General features: G+C 40.4%; 1 protein-coding gene across 1 annotated transcript; it reads right to left on the minus strand.

The window, feature by feature from the left end:
- Positions 1 to 776: 776 nt before the first annotated feature.
- Positions 777 to 14,514, minus strand: slc16a3a (solute carrier family 16 member 3a). The gene is made up of 7 exons (XM_084744500.1): positions 14,462 to 14,514; positions 8,086 to 8,229; positions 7,719 to 7,982; positions 6,364 to 6,507; positions 4,860 to 5,482; positions 4,573 to 4,753; positions 777 to 4,460 (listed from the first exon to the last, which is right to left on the minus strand). Exons 3-7 carry the CDS (start codon positions 7,939 to 7,941, stop codon positions 4,042 to 4,044), a joined length of 1,590 nt encoding a protein of 529 aa, XP_084600626.1. The 5' UTR covers positions 7,942 to 7,982; positions 8,086 to 8,229; positions 14,462 to 14,514; the 3' UTR covers positions 777 to 4,041.
- Positions 14,515 to 15,234: the final 720 nt, after the last annotated feature.

Here is a 15,234-nt window from a genome sequence, read left to right on the forward strand (position 1 = left end):
GTTTTACATTCTGTGCAGTTTCCCTGAAAATGCATCAGTCACCAATAACTATGAGTGTGCTATGAAATAAATAAATAAATGCCTGTCTGTAATGACAACAAGTCTGTTGAATGATGTTTTCTCTTTTCATTTTAATCTCATTACATTTTCTCTGAGGAGAGTGTAAGGAAAAACAGCAGTGTTTCCTGTGCAAAATGATGTGTCGCCCATTCTTTTAAAGCTGTTACTTAAAGGACCAGTATGTAAAATTTAGGGGATCTATTGGCAGAATGTGACAGAAATTAAATAAAATATTCATAAGTGTGTTTTCATTATAATCACCTGAAAAAAAGAATTGTTTTGTTAAGAAAAAAATAAATAAAAACTGATTGCTCCTAGGCCAGCATAGTTCTGCAAACTTGGAAGGGGACGGTGAGGCAAGTGGTATTCAGTTGGCTGCAGTCGACAACCTTCCCACTAGATGCCACTATAACCTTTACACTGACCTGTAACACTAGAACATAAGTTATGCATCTTATGCATATCTCGGTTTCTTAGCAGATATCATTGTCTCTTTACAAGTGGTCTTGATTTCCAGTTTCCTGACATTAAAAAAGAAATAATTAACTAATTAGACTCAATTAAGAATAGAGTAGGGGATACCAGGGATGGTTGTAACATGTTTTGTCTCAGCACCTATGACTCACTGAATTTTTGTGTTGCAGCTCTCAAATCATTACAGTTCACTACATATGATGGGTGCGTCTTGATAAATATATATATTTTTTTAATTAAAAAATTTACATTTTGGTGTATTTCTTTTTTTTTTTTTTTTTTTAATATGAATTAACAGAATAAATACATCAATCTCTTTGTCTGGTATTTATCATGAGAGATAATGGAGTGTGGAAGTCAAACATGGCTTATGGTCGTTCTAGTAGTTATGGGATTCTGGCACTTCTAGTGTTAAAGTTATCTCTGCAACTTGATATTTTCATCTAATTTTTACCAAGACAGAAAAATAAAACACATCAGTATATTTCTTAGTTTAGAACCCATCACTGAAAACAGTGAGTGCTCCAGTGTCAGTATGGAGTATTTCTTTATACATACCCTACACTCAAATTAATAACTGAAAGATCTGTGGTGAAACTTGAAGGAGCAATAATTTAAGTTTTGTCCACTTGCGGAGCGGAACTAGTTGTTAAAATCCGATGTTATGAACATGTATTACATATCTAGCAGACACAGAGCAGAGCATTAGCATTCAACTGGAGTTGTGTTTAGCCACCCAAGGAATGTAAGTCAAATATTTACTCCTCTTTTAGCTCTGGTCTGGTCTCCACCACCCCCTGATAAAAATCTCTGTATCTTTAGCTGCAACATGTTCCACCATGTTCCCCAGCTGGTTGCTAACTGTGTCTGTCTGCTGTTTGATGCTGAGCAGGTAGTGTACAGGGGGTCGAGCTTTTTCTCTGAAAACAGCTGCCTGCTGTTTCTACCACACAAACAAGGCCAATGAGAGCTGTGAGAGGCCACCAAAAACAGCAAAGTCATGGGTTGTGCAACCAAAACAATGAGCTGAAAGATGCTAAAGCAGAGGGGTACTGCAGCATTGGATGCTTATTTTCTGTACTTAAAACTTAAAACTTACAACTTAAAACAAACACAACGCTGAATGATGCAAGTACAAGTGGAGCCTGATATCAGGACAGTCTACCAAAACTTGATGCATTAGTATAAATTATTGTTTGTCTAAATCATCTTAAAAGAAAATTCAGTTATTTTACTTTACTTCCTCTTCAAATTTTCAGCCATCATTCCACTGTCTGTTAGTTCTGATTACATATTACAACTTCTGCGAAACTGAAAAACAATTAAACTAAATTTCCCTTTAATATCCACTGAAGCACACAACAGTACAGACAATACAGAGCATGTAGGCAACATGACTTTGAGGAGAAAGTAATTGCCCCTCCAGCAGTAAGCCATTTGATCTTGAAACTTGGTGCTTTTTGGGGATGAATGCAAATGTCAATTCACATAATCTTATCAGCAGGTAGCCAGTCACACACATATAGTTAAGTACTTTTCATAGGCAAAGTCTGTTGAGTAAAAGTGAATCTAAAAGACTGTAAATACCTCATGAGACCATAACAAAGATGTGGGGAATATTTGGGCCCTGCTTATAATCCATGGAGGAATCACAAAGCAACCACAAGACCAACAACAATCTTCAAACAACTGCATCACTGACACTCATGCATGTAGCAACCAGTTAATACTGATACAACACAAACCACCTCTCACTGAAACATCTAACCTGCCCTGACTGTGAGGGTCCTGATCATAGGGGAAGACACTTCAGGGAATTACGAGCTTTTCAAACTTTTTCACAGCAAACATTAACCATTCCAAGCATTAATAGAAAGGTTTTCCTACCTACACAGCTAAGCTGCTCTGACTCTGACACACTGTAAGAAAAAGCAGCCTCTAAAAAAAATAGATAAGGCTGGCACGATTCTATATTCTTTAACTGTCAACAAATCCAATGAAAAGACTGACAACATCATCCCTCAACACTCTTTAAGCCCTGGAATGCTACTGAGTCTTGAAGTGGGAAATTGCAAGTGCAGATTTCCCAGAAAATCGATTCTGCCTCTCATTCATACATGATCCCTTGCAGGGAAAATACTGGAACATTTCTGGGAAAGGCTGCGTGTGTGAATGAGGCTTTTGATTTCCCCACATTTTCAGTGAATCTCAAGCCTATTGGTTCCTCCTGCAGAGGTAAATCTTTAAAAACGCAAATAAGTTATTTCAGGCTTTGGCTACATAGGCAGAATTTGCTATGCCAGCTTTTAAAACAAAATTTAGCAGGGAAATTAATTAATGTCTGTAAAATTGCCATGATGAAGTGATTGCTTGTGAGACAAAGATAAACTATGGTGAAATTTGACACACGAAATTGTGTTTTGACCATCAGCAAAACATCTTGACTATGCTGAGACCCAAAGGAAACCACCTTAGCTTTTTAACCGTGTTGCACCATGTACCTTTATTTAAATTTGCAATTATGAGATAAGATGCGCCTAGTGCTAGCTGGTTAGCTTGCTAATGTCAGTGGATATCTCCGCAACACTGATGTCTTTGACATAACATCAAAACTGCTATTTCTTCACATTCTGTTAATATATATATTTGTGTGTGTGTGTGTGTGTGTGTGTGTGTGTGTGTGTGTGTGTGTGTCTTTTTTAAACTAATCTTCTTATATATGCTATCACACATTTAACACTGATCCTACTCTGCTGGAGGACAAACCACTCCACTAAAGACTGGTTTGCTAACTAACAGTTAGCAAACCTGCTAACAAGCTCAGACGGTCACTGTGACTGACTAGTGTTAACATTTTCCTGGCTGGCTAGCGTGTTAGTGGTTAGCCTGATAGCAATTATTATGCCACCAAGGTTTTAGCATTCCCTTTTTTCACAAGGATGCATGAATGAATCTAATGTTTCCACTTTCTGATATAACCAGGCCTTTAGTAGAATAAACTGATTGCTGGTTCATTTTATTGCTTATTTACAGGAACAATGAACAATAAATTTATTGCACTAGATACAACTAAAAGCTCGCCAATCTGTAGTTGTCTTTTCATGGGATTTGTTGACACTTAGAATACAGAACACCATCAAATGATCCCTTACCTTTATTTGCTGGTGGCTGCATCAAAATAAAACTTGTGTTATAAACTGTGTACACAAGGCAGTGCTGTAACTGAATCCTACACTATTAGCCACATTTCAAAACATCTAGTGATAAAGCATTGCTGACAACTCTTACTGGCAGTGACACCAATCATATGGCAGTGACACGAATCAGCCCCACCCCCCCGCAAACGACAAACATGAACACCTGGATTAAACACTCGATGATGCCGAAAGCAAAACTAGCCAATGGGGTTCTCAGTAGAACACTTGGAAGTACACTTCATCCTGTCATTGGGTTATTTTAAAAAAGGAATGAGTATAACCTGCAGGTAATCTCGTCCAGAGTTCCAGCTCACAGGCATGTTTCAGGACTGACGGCCATGTCACCATTTTGTTGCGGCTCTTTCAAGAACCTTTCTACTTCCTGTGAGTCCACAGTTACGCTTTCTGGCCTGACCTCCTCTACTTTTTCTTTGTCTGTCTCCTCTCCCTCTTCCTTTAACTCCTTCACCACCTCCTTATCTGCCTCCTTCTCTTGTTCCTCTCTTGCTCCTTTCTCCTCCCCATCATTCATCTCTGCAGGTCCGCTGCACATCTCTGTCTTGGCGTCGTCTGTCACTGTGATGTTCTCAAGCTTGTCTGCTGGTGTCGAGGATTTCTTTCTGATAAACAGGAAATTGCAAGTTGCCAGAACCAAAGCTGAGAGGACCACCTCGCTTCCTGCCAGCAGGAAGACATACATGTAGTTCTTGGTGGCATCAAGAAGCCGGCCTGAGATAGAAGACGGAGAAACGGGATAAAATGGGAGAACCACACAGAAAAAATGCTAGTTTACATACATTTAAGTCCAACATGTTCACTATGTAGTTTTGTGATCACTGACCTGCACCAGGTGGCCCCACCAGCACAGCAATGGCCTCCATGAGCAGGACCAGGCCAATCGCACTGGAAAACTTCTCAGTACCAACTATTGCCATGAGAACCTCAAACTGCAGGGCGCCCACCATGCCATAGGAAACGCCAAAGAAGATGCAGAACACCACCAGCGATCCATAGTCCTTGGCCTGGGAACGTATATAATATTTGAGGAAAGAGCAACACACATTTAGGTTTCACATCAGTGGATGGAGCTTTTTCTTTGCAGTTCATAAAGAGCAAGCATTCACCCACCTGCGATCCAATGAGGTCAGTGGTTCCATTGAAGATCAACGCAAAGCTGAAGAGATAGACGCAACGAGGCCGCACCCATTTCAGTCCGGCAATCACACCACACGTGGGCCGGGCAAAAATGTCAATGAAGCCCAGGATAGTGAGCAGCAGGGCTGATTTGGTGTCCTCATTCCCAAGCTCCTTAGCGTAGCTCACAACAAACACTGGAGGCACAAACAGCCCCAGCACCATGATGGACGCCGCCACTGTGTAGATGACAAAGCCGCAGTCTTTAAACACAGAGAAGTCCAGCAGTTTGGCCTTGGGCTTCTTCTTCTTCTTCTCTTCCCCCTCTTTTTCTTCTTCATTGTCCTGCTCTGGGTCCTTAGCCTTGAGCGTCTTTGGAGGGACCAGAGGCTTCATTAGGGCCGCACACACGCAGCAGTTGAGTAGAACGCCACCTAAGATGAGGAAGCCTCCCCTCCACCCGTACTGGTACTGGAGGACCTGGCCCAGTGGTGAGAGGCAGCACAGGGCCACAGGGCTTCCTGCTGCTGATAGCCCATTGGCCAGAGGACGCTTCTCACTGAAGTAGCGGTTGAGCATAATTAGAGATGGTTGGAAGTTCAAGGCTAACCCCAAACCTGCAGCAAAGGAAAGAAAGCTTTTATATTCTTTTATTTTCTTTATTCAAACTTACATTAAGCATCTAACACCAGATCTGTTGGTTTGGTGCAAACAGGGATTTGTAAGTTTTTTGTCTTCAAATCAAACAGTAAATTGCACACAACAAAGGAAGGAACAGCTGGACAAACCTTATAACAAACATAACACACTTTGAGCTGCAACAATTAATCTATTGTTAATCAACTATTCAATTAATCTGCAACTATTTTATTACTTGATTAATCATTTTGAGTCATTTTTTTTAATTAAACAAAAGTCCAAATTCTCTGATTTCAGCTTCTAAAATGTGGATAATTTCTGGTTAGTTTACTCCTCTCTGACAGTAAACTGACTATTTCTGAGTTGTGGACAAAACAAGACATTTGAGGACGTCATCTTGGACTTTATTCATTATTTTCTGATGTCATGTTCAACAGATTAAATGATAACGAATGTAATCATTACAGATTTATGTCTGTGTGTTCCACATGTTTAGTCCCTTTTTTCCAAGTGACAAGTTTGTAACAGAATTAATGAATCGATTCATCCTTGTGAGGTAATACAAAAGTAACTGAAAGTAATAAAGTTACATTACTTTAATACTGTGATACTCGATTACATTACTGACTATATTTTTTAACAAGTAATTAGTAACTGTATTGAAATACATTTTTAAAGTAACCCTCCCAACCCTGGCTAAAAATGAACAGCATGGGGGACAAAATCCACAGTGTTCTCTCAATTCAAAATGCAACAAGCTTCAATAGTGTGAGTTACATCTAATGGATGTATTCTAATGTTACAATCTCAGTGTTGTCAGTATGAAGGGAGGAGGGAAACTTCCAGCAGCCAGTCAGACCTGTAATGACTCCAGCGGAGAGGTAGATATGGATGATGCTGGTGGAGAAGGAGGCCAGGATCATTCCCAGAGAGGCAAAGAGTCCGCCCACCATCATCACTGGACGACAGCCGAAACGGTTCACCAGCACACTGCACAGAGGACCTGGATAAAGGGTAACACACTCTTTTCACACCCCTTTTTCCTGGATTGTTTTCTTGTTTGCCTACCCTGCCCGCCTGACTCTCCTGCCTTTCCTGGTTCCGGATGTTCACCTCAGCCTTCTGTCCCTGACCGTGAGTTCTGTCCCTGCATTCCTGGTTTCTGCCTGCCTGTCCCTGTGGCTGCTTGGTGCGTCCGTCTGTCATCGCTGTCTCATCTGGTCCTGACTTCTCTACCTGGTCCCGACTTCCCTGCTGTACGCTCCTCATCTGCTCCTCTGCTTCGTCTGCCAGCTCAACTCAGTGACTCTACTAAGGACTGTTACCTGTGTATTTTGGTCTGCCCACATTCCTGTTTGCCTGTGCCTTATTAAAGGTCTTAACCTATTATCCCAGTTGTTCTGTGTGCTGCACTTGGGTCCAAAATACACCTGTTACAGTAGTAGAGTAGTTTGTTTGCTGTTTTCTTATTTCTTAACACACTTGATCAAACAAGTGGAATGACTGAGCTGAATGCCCACAATTTCATTAAAAGAATACTACTGTCTATCTCTACTGTCTATACTATCTGTTTCTAGTTTGTGTACTAAGTTAAGCTAACTGGCTGCTAGCTCCAGTTCCATATTTACCGTGCAGACATGAGAGTGGTTTACATCTTCCTGTCTCACTCTATCTGCATTTTCTCCTCCTTACATTTTCAAAATAGGCTTGTTACTTTAGTTTAAATGCAAGAAGAAAGCAAGAAAAAGGATGTAACAAGACAAAAATTACATTAAAGACGTAACAAGGCAAAAACAGCATAAAAGACATAACAAAGATGTAAATTATATACAACGTGTAATAAAAGGAATACAATGTAAAAGACGTAACAAGATGAAAATGACATGAAAGATGCAACAGGACAAAAATGATGCAAAAGTAATTAAGTGTAAGACAGAAAACAAGAAAACAATGTAACAATACAAAACATGAAGAAAATGACACAAAGGATGCAACTAAAATGGCGCAACAAGATGTTTCAATATGAAAATGATACGAAATGTAACAAGACAAAAATGATGTAAAAGATGAAATGAGATGAAAACTATGTAACAAGACTTAACAAGATGAAAATGACATAAAAGAGGTAACAAGAAGAATATAATGTAACAAGACAAAAATGGCATAAGAATACATAACAATTATGTAAAGTAATAAAAGCCAGTTCCGGCCTACCTGTGCCATAGAGCATGGCCAGCAGTATGGAGGAGATCCAGGCCGTGTCGCTGTATCCCACCCCAAACTCCCTGATCAGCTCTTTGAAAAATACACTGACCGCTTTAGGAAAAGCGTATGAGAAACCTGTGATAACAAAACAGCCTGCCAGCACTGCCCAGCCCCACCCTCCATCTGGAGCCTTCACCACTCCTGCACCCGTGTCCACCACTACGCCTCCCATGGTGCTCTAGGGCAGTGTTTTAATGGAGGCAGACAGAGAAGCTGGAAGAAAAATCAACAAAAGCATGATTCAGCACAGATCTATATTTATGTGTGTGTAGTAATGCAGAGCAGTGATGGCTAACACTGCATCAGAGCGACTTACACAGGTTCTGACGTGTTCTCCTCAGAAATCTTCACAGTGAGACATGATGTGCTCAGTAGTCCTGCTGTCAAATATTGCTCATTGGCTGAGCGAAGGGTGGGAGATTTCCTGGAGCACTGACATTGGAGCGACACCCAACACGAACTAACACAAAGAACCACAAAGCAAAAACAGTTATTTTAGTCATCATGTAGTCATCATGTAGTCATTTTGATACAGTGGGTCCATGATTTCCGTGGTATCAAAACATTTGATCATTCCTGTGTTCTCCAGATTTATATAGCACATAATGTGGTCTCCCCATGCTCTATCTTCCCAGGGTCCTCTGTTCCCAAGTCCTGTGTTTCCAAGGTCCTATGTTCCCAAGATCATATGTTCCCAAAGCCCTATGTTCCCAGGGTCCTATGTTCCTACAATCCCATGTTCCAAAGATCCTATGTTCCCAAGGTCTTCTGTTCCCAAGGTCCTATATTCCCAAGATCATATGTTCCAAAGGTCCTGTGTTCCCAGGGGCCTATGTTCCTAAGATCATATGTTCCCAAAGGCCTATGTTCCAAGGGCCCTATGTTCCCAAGGGCCTATGTTCCAAAGTTCCTATGTTCTCAGGGGCCTGTGTTCCCAAAGGCCTATGTTCCCAAGGTCCTTTGATCCCAAGATCCTATGTTCCCAAGGTCCTCTGTTTCCAAGGTCCTATATTCCCAAGATCATATGTTCAGAAAGTCCTATGTTCCTAGGGTCCAGTGTTCTCAAGATCATATGTTAACCAGGGGCTATGTCCCAGGGTCCTATGCTCCAAAAGGACTATGTTCCCAGGGTCCTATGTCCCAAAGATCCTATGCTCTCAGGGACCTCTGTTTCCGAAGTTTTATGTTCCCAGGGTCCTATGTTTGCAGGGCCCTGTGTTCCCAAGGTCATTGGTTATGTGCCCTGTAACATTCAGTCATTTACATTTTCAAATTCTCTTTTTAAAATAGATTGTCTATATGGTGTAAAGTGTGATATAATGGACATTAAGGCAATCACAGGGTAAAGAAGTAAAGTGTTAGGATGATTACTAGATTACTGTGATTACTATTTATTATTAATTAATCACCAACTGATTGAATTGATTAGTCATTTGAGTTATAGCCAAGTGCATACTGTATATAAGATCCCTTTTATGGGGTACCTGTTTTAAAACGGGTCCACTTGAAGTAAGATTCAGCTGGAGGTGGTGTTTTGGAGCTAACTTTAGTTTAATTAGCTAGCTAAAATCTGATGGCTGGCAAAACTGACACTGGCTGGGAAGCTGTTTTTGTAAAGAGTGTATCTATATTCCCAGGTTGTGTTCTCCTAGCTCTATATATTGTAGCATATAATGGGTTAGGAATAGGGGTTAGCATAGAACATACAATGCTGTGAACACAGAACCTTAGGAACATAGGATCTTGGGAACGTAGGACCCTGGGTACATAGGACCCTGGAAACATTCAGTAGGATAGTGGGGGCAGTGGACCTTGGGAACTTAGGACTCTAGGAACATAAAATATTTTTAAGAAAAAAGAGAGTTTCTCAAAAAAGAGAGTTTCTCAAATGCTTGAGAAGCTCTCAAAGCTTAACAATTCAGCTTCTCAGTGTGAACCTTTTGTGGTTTCTTTTGTTCTCTATGACAGTGAGTGACTCTCTATTCGGTGACTCTATGACTGAATATCTTTGGGTTGTGGACAAAACATGGATTTGAGGATGTTACCTTGGGCTGCGGAAACACTGGTCAACATTTTTATCATTTTCTGACATTTTATGGACTAAATAACTAATAAATTAATCAAAAAAATGGACTGATTAATTGATAATGAAAATAATCATTAGCTGCAGCTCTATTGTCTTGGCTCTGTACTCCAGAACATTTGATTTATAAAGAAACAAAGACTGCAAGATTACCACACTGACTGTTTACAGTTATATTACATGAACACTGCAGTCATTGCAGTCCTTTTGATACATAGTCTGCTTATTTTATGAGACCAACATTCATATGACATGAGTTATTATATTTGATAACAGGTCCTAATCCCTTTTCATGAAGGGTTCATCCTACAGACATCTGCAGCTGCTGTCACGTCTGTGCTGCCAGCAGTCATCCTTGCTTCCTGTTTGTTTCAGTGAGGGTGGCGTGGGGACTGGAGCTGCCTTCAGTCTGCTCTTCAGCAGTAAAACACACGATAGATGGAACTGAGGTCAGGTGTCAGACTCAGTCAAGAACATTCTAATGTCTAGCCCTAAAAAGGTCTTGTTGGTCTCATCTGTTTTGGCCCACTGCATCCTAAAATTACAAGAATACGTGCAAATATAGTTAAAGCTGAGTAAAAACTTGAAGTTGGTCTGGTGGTGGAGTCATAATGAGCCATAATGAGCAGGGGTGTTTCCAGACTTTTTTAACTGGGGTGGGGCACAGACTTATGCAGGGGTGTTCTTTCAAGAGTGGCATCATTCAAATATAATATCAAGCTTCCACACTTCATTCAAGTCCTCAAAAAGAAACTGTACCTCCATTGTTCCTTTCCTCTGGCTGCAAATCTCCTAATATCAATCACAGCTTTCCACCATGAAAAGGCATAAATATGGTCAAATTTAGAGATCTAAATTGAACGCTCAGTCTTTAGCAGTTGAACCCATAAACTGTAACATGTTCCCTCATCACTTTCCAGTCAGTATTTACAGGCCAGCAGTAAGTAGCAAATGTGAATTACTAATAAACTGTTTGATTTATTTTTCCACTGGGTATGTGGAGTCAGACATGGCTTTTACTGCCATGACCACACATTAGCAACCCCCCACCCCCACCCCCCCATGCAGGTTTATGTGTATGTGTGTGCATTTCAGTCCAAATCATGCAAAAGATGGTGGCCAGAAGGCTTTTGTTGTACCTTTGTTAACATCTTAAGCCCTAGGGAATACGTCTCTCTCTGAATTTCTACAAATCAAAGCAGTGAAGACAATCAGCTATTGTTTGGACAGTGAGGAAATGGCTTGTGGCTCCATCAGCTAATTTACAACCTGTTGAAAAGCTGAAGGAACGACTTGTGTGGGTAGAAATGCCGATCTGGGCTCAGGCCAGAATGGCTGGCAATCCAGTGTCTCCGGGTAACGTGATGATTTCAAGCCTGGACGGGAATGTGACGTGACCAGCCTAAATATGGACCACCAGAGCCTGTGTGTTTCAGTCAGTCCCTGGAGCAATATGCTGCATTATTACACACAGCTCTGAAAAAACATCACTGCTGTCTCTGAGTCACCTTGGATATCAGTCTGTGCCAAAACTATGACTGATTGATGCTGCTTCGCTCATTGCAACAACTCAGGTACACTCTATTTTCATTCCAGCAATAGTCACCCTAATTCCACAAATGTTCCCAAGGCCCAGTCTTGACATTTGAAACTTTTCCCTGACCTGTAAATTAGGGGACAGTATCGGATATAGTAACCTGACACACCAGATGGTTTGTTACACAGAACCATCTGTGAAGTCATCCGTAGAAACTGTTTGGAAAAGGGCAGGCACTTTCAAAAAACACTTGGCGGGTGATTAGAGGAACCATCTGTCTAACACATCTAATACGGGCCAACGTCAACCAATCAGATCGAACTCTTGCCAAAGTCAGTCAGGAGAAGAGAGGATATATCTTTTCCATTGAGAAAAGCCTTCAGTGTTGTTCTTTGCTCTTCTTTTAATGAAGTAATACTCTCCAGTTCTGACGAGTCTCTTCCATGTTGCCACACCTAAGACCACACCCGTAGCTGCCAGCAGTCCCTCTGAGGGCACTGATTGGCTGCACCACTTTTGGTGCAGAAACAAACAGATAACTTGAGGCCTGGCCAGATGAATTCTCATGTGATCTTGGGATCTCACAAATCCAGCTGCCTCGCAAGGTAATGGATGCACTGAAGAAATCACAGAGTATATCTTTGGTATTGTTCCAGCAGCAAGCAGCTGCAAATGGTTATTGCAAAAGGAAAGAAGGAGATTTTACATGTGTTGGACTTGAGTCTAAATCTACGGCCTGATGGAAGAGTTTCAAACTCACAGTGAAGGGGCAGGTCTGAGCAGTCAAATGCAGACCATGGGCTTGCAGGGAACCTGCTGGTCGAAGGTGGCCTTCAGGTGGGTTTTGAGAAACCTATCACCTTACAAACCACATTTACAATATAGCTCAGCTGATTTTTATTCCTGATGCTCAGGTTACAGTACAAATCAATAGACTTACCACCAAACTCTGTAGATTCCTGGAACATTTTAGCCTCTTTTAGCCCATTGTTTTGGTTTTCTGGCCAGAAAACTCTTCTCTCACTCGTTTTGGGCACAGGCTGCCCCAAGACAATGGTAAGGAAAACACTGGATGCATAACAGAACTAGATATGGTGTTGTCACTCAGACTTGTTTCCAGTTTCTCCCAGTGGCCACTTTCAGTACCGCAGCAAAAACTTCCCCTGCTGCCAAAAAAGCATTTTCCCTCTTCTGTATAACTTTACTAGAACTGAGAAAAGTGATTTAAAAATCTGTCACAGTAAACCCGGACACTAGAAAACATGTTAAAGCTGCAAGAAGAAATTGATTATTAATCAACTATTTTGACAACTGATTCATCGATTTGAGTCATTTTTTAAGAAAGAAAGTCGAAATTCTTAAATGTGAATATTTTCTGGTTTGTTTACTCCTCTCTGACAGTAAACTGAATATCTTTTGGTTTTGAGCAAAACAAGACATTTAAGGACATCATGTCTGGGAAACATAGTTCATAATTTTCTGACATTTTATAGACCAAACAACTATTAATCAATTAATCAAAAGAAAAATTGACCAATCAATCGACTGAAAATAATCGATAGTTGCAGCCCTAGTATGCATCAGGTGAGTAATTCTCACTGAACTGAATAAGAACCATCTTTTTGTCAAGTATCCAGGTCTTAATAATAAATCCATGTTATTTACACATAAGCAGTTGCTAACATATTTGCTTCATAGAACACCTTTATAGTACAATAATATGCCAGATTTTAACTGCCACCAAGTTGCCAAAAAAAAAAACATTTAATGCAGCTTTAAAGGCTTTCTGAGAAAAAAGCTGCACAAAGACAACAAAGTACCTCTAAGGAAAACAATCTAAAGCATGCAGACAATTGCAATGTGCTGGGTGTGAAGGAAAGCTGTGAGAGTTTAGTCAGATATTTAAAGCTACTATGTCTATCACAACAAGGAAATGTGTATGGATTCAAAGTAGTTTTACAAAGTGTGGTAAAGAGATCAGGCAGTTACATTTTTGAGCAACTACACATAAAGTCAAGTGAAGGGAGATGGAGTCCGGAGCTGCTGTGTGAGCTGGACCGCCCAGTTCTGATTAAAGGACCTTAACATTCTTATTAAAAAAAAAAAAAAAAAAAAAAAAGATCAGCCTTATTTAAAACAGTAGACAGTGTGCTGAGCAATTTTCAACCCATGAAATGCCAATATTTCTTATAAATTTGGTAAGAAATATCCATATTAACACAGTCGTATCATTTAGATTATGACTCAGAAAACACATTTAAGGGATTGTTCAACCAAAAATTTAAGTTCAGTCATTATCTACTCATTCTCACACTGCTTTAAGGTCGGGTTTAGTTTTTCAGCCAACAAAAAAACACTGCTGGAGTTGCATAGGGAATCACATGGCAGAATCTTGCAAACACTGAAGTGACACCCTTAACACCCTTTCTTTTAAAATACAGATTTCATAACAGATTAGACTGCCACTGGTTGGCTCTCATCATTGGCCAGGATCAGCCTTTTTTTAAACAGTCGACGGCGTGCTGAGCAATTTTCAACCCATCAAACACTGATTTAGTATAAATTTGGTAATAAATATGATTATTAACACCTGAATTAATGTGTTTCATCACAGTAGATATATCATTTAGTTTACAGCTGGAGAAAAACACGTTAAACACTTTTTCTGCCTTTATCGTTAAATTGCTCTGAGAATGCTGATGATTAATATCATTTCAAAATAAAAGGTTTTCAGATTAAAACAGCAGATTGTGACCTGTTCTGGCTGACTGACCTGAAGTGCACGTTATAACACGCCGTTCACATGATGAGGAGCAGTTATAGAGGCTGCTGTGTGTGGATGCCGCTGCACTCCATATGTCACAACTCTGTCACGACATCACGCTTCAAAAAATGACGAATCATCCCGACATCACGGCTCCCAGGTATAAAATGTGGTTATTAATATTCATGCGTCCCTGTGGCTGTGACGCACGCCTCCGAGCTTCAGTCACAGCAGCCCAACACTGACCCACACTTGAATAGAAAGGCGGAGGTTTGATCTGATCACTGACAAACTGTTGAGTGTCTTACCGGCCCGGTGATGCTGCTGAGAGTCGTCCCTCCTCCTGCCTCCTGCCTCCTGCCTCAGCACCGGAGCACCGTTTCTTCCTGCACGTCTGCCTGCAGACCCTCAGCAGGGGCAGGGGATTCCTCATGCTGCTGGGTCCTACTGCCTCCAACTCACTGGCTTCACTCAGCAGTAACCAATGACAGCACTGCTATCCTCGCTGCTATTTTTGGCATTTTGTTTTATTAGCACAGTAGGGGAGACTGGGACTGGTTGGCACCAGGCCTGGGAAGATTACTTTAAAAAGATATTCTGACAGTTAGTAAAAAAAAATGTTATAAATGTAGGAGGAGTGAAGAAACCAGAAAATATTCACATTTAAAGAAGCTGAAATTAGAGAATTTGATTTTTTTTTTTTTTTATTACAAAAACTCTGAAAACAATTCATCTTGTCATAATCTCTTTTTCAAGTCTTTCATGTAATGACTATTTTGATTATTAACCAATCTGTTGATCATTTTCTGCACTAATTGATCACCCACAAAATATCAGAAAATGTTGATCAATGTTTGCCAAAGTCCAAGATGACATCCTCAAATGTCTTGTTTACTGTCAGAGAGGAGTAAAGAAACCAGAAAATATTCACATTTATGAAGCTGGAATCAGAGAATTTTCTTTCTTTTTGTTCAAAAAATGACTCAAATAATCAATTGATTATCAAAACAGATGCAAATTAAGTGTGTTTCATGTTGGTTGTTAGGTTCATTAGTTTGTCCAGCTGTTCTTTCCTTTGTTG

This window comes from Lutjanus erythropterus, chromosome 19, assembly GCF_056507025.1.
Source record: "Lutjanus erythropterus isolate fLutEry1 chromosome 19, fLutEry1.hap2, whole genome shotgun sequence".
NCBI lineage: Eukaryota > Metazoa > Chordata > Actinopteri > Lutjaniformes > Lutjanidae > Lutjanus > Lutjanus erythropterus.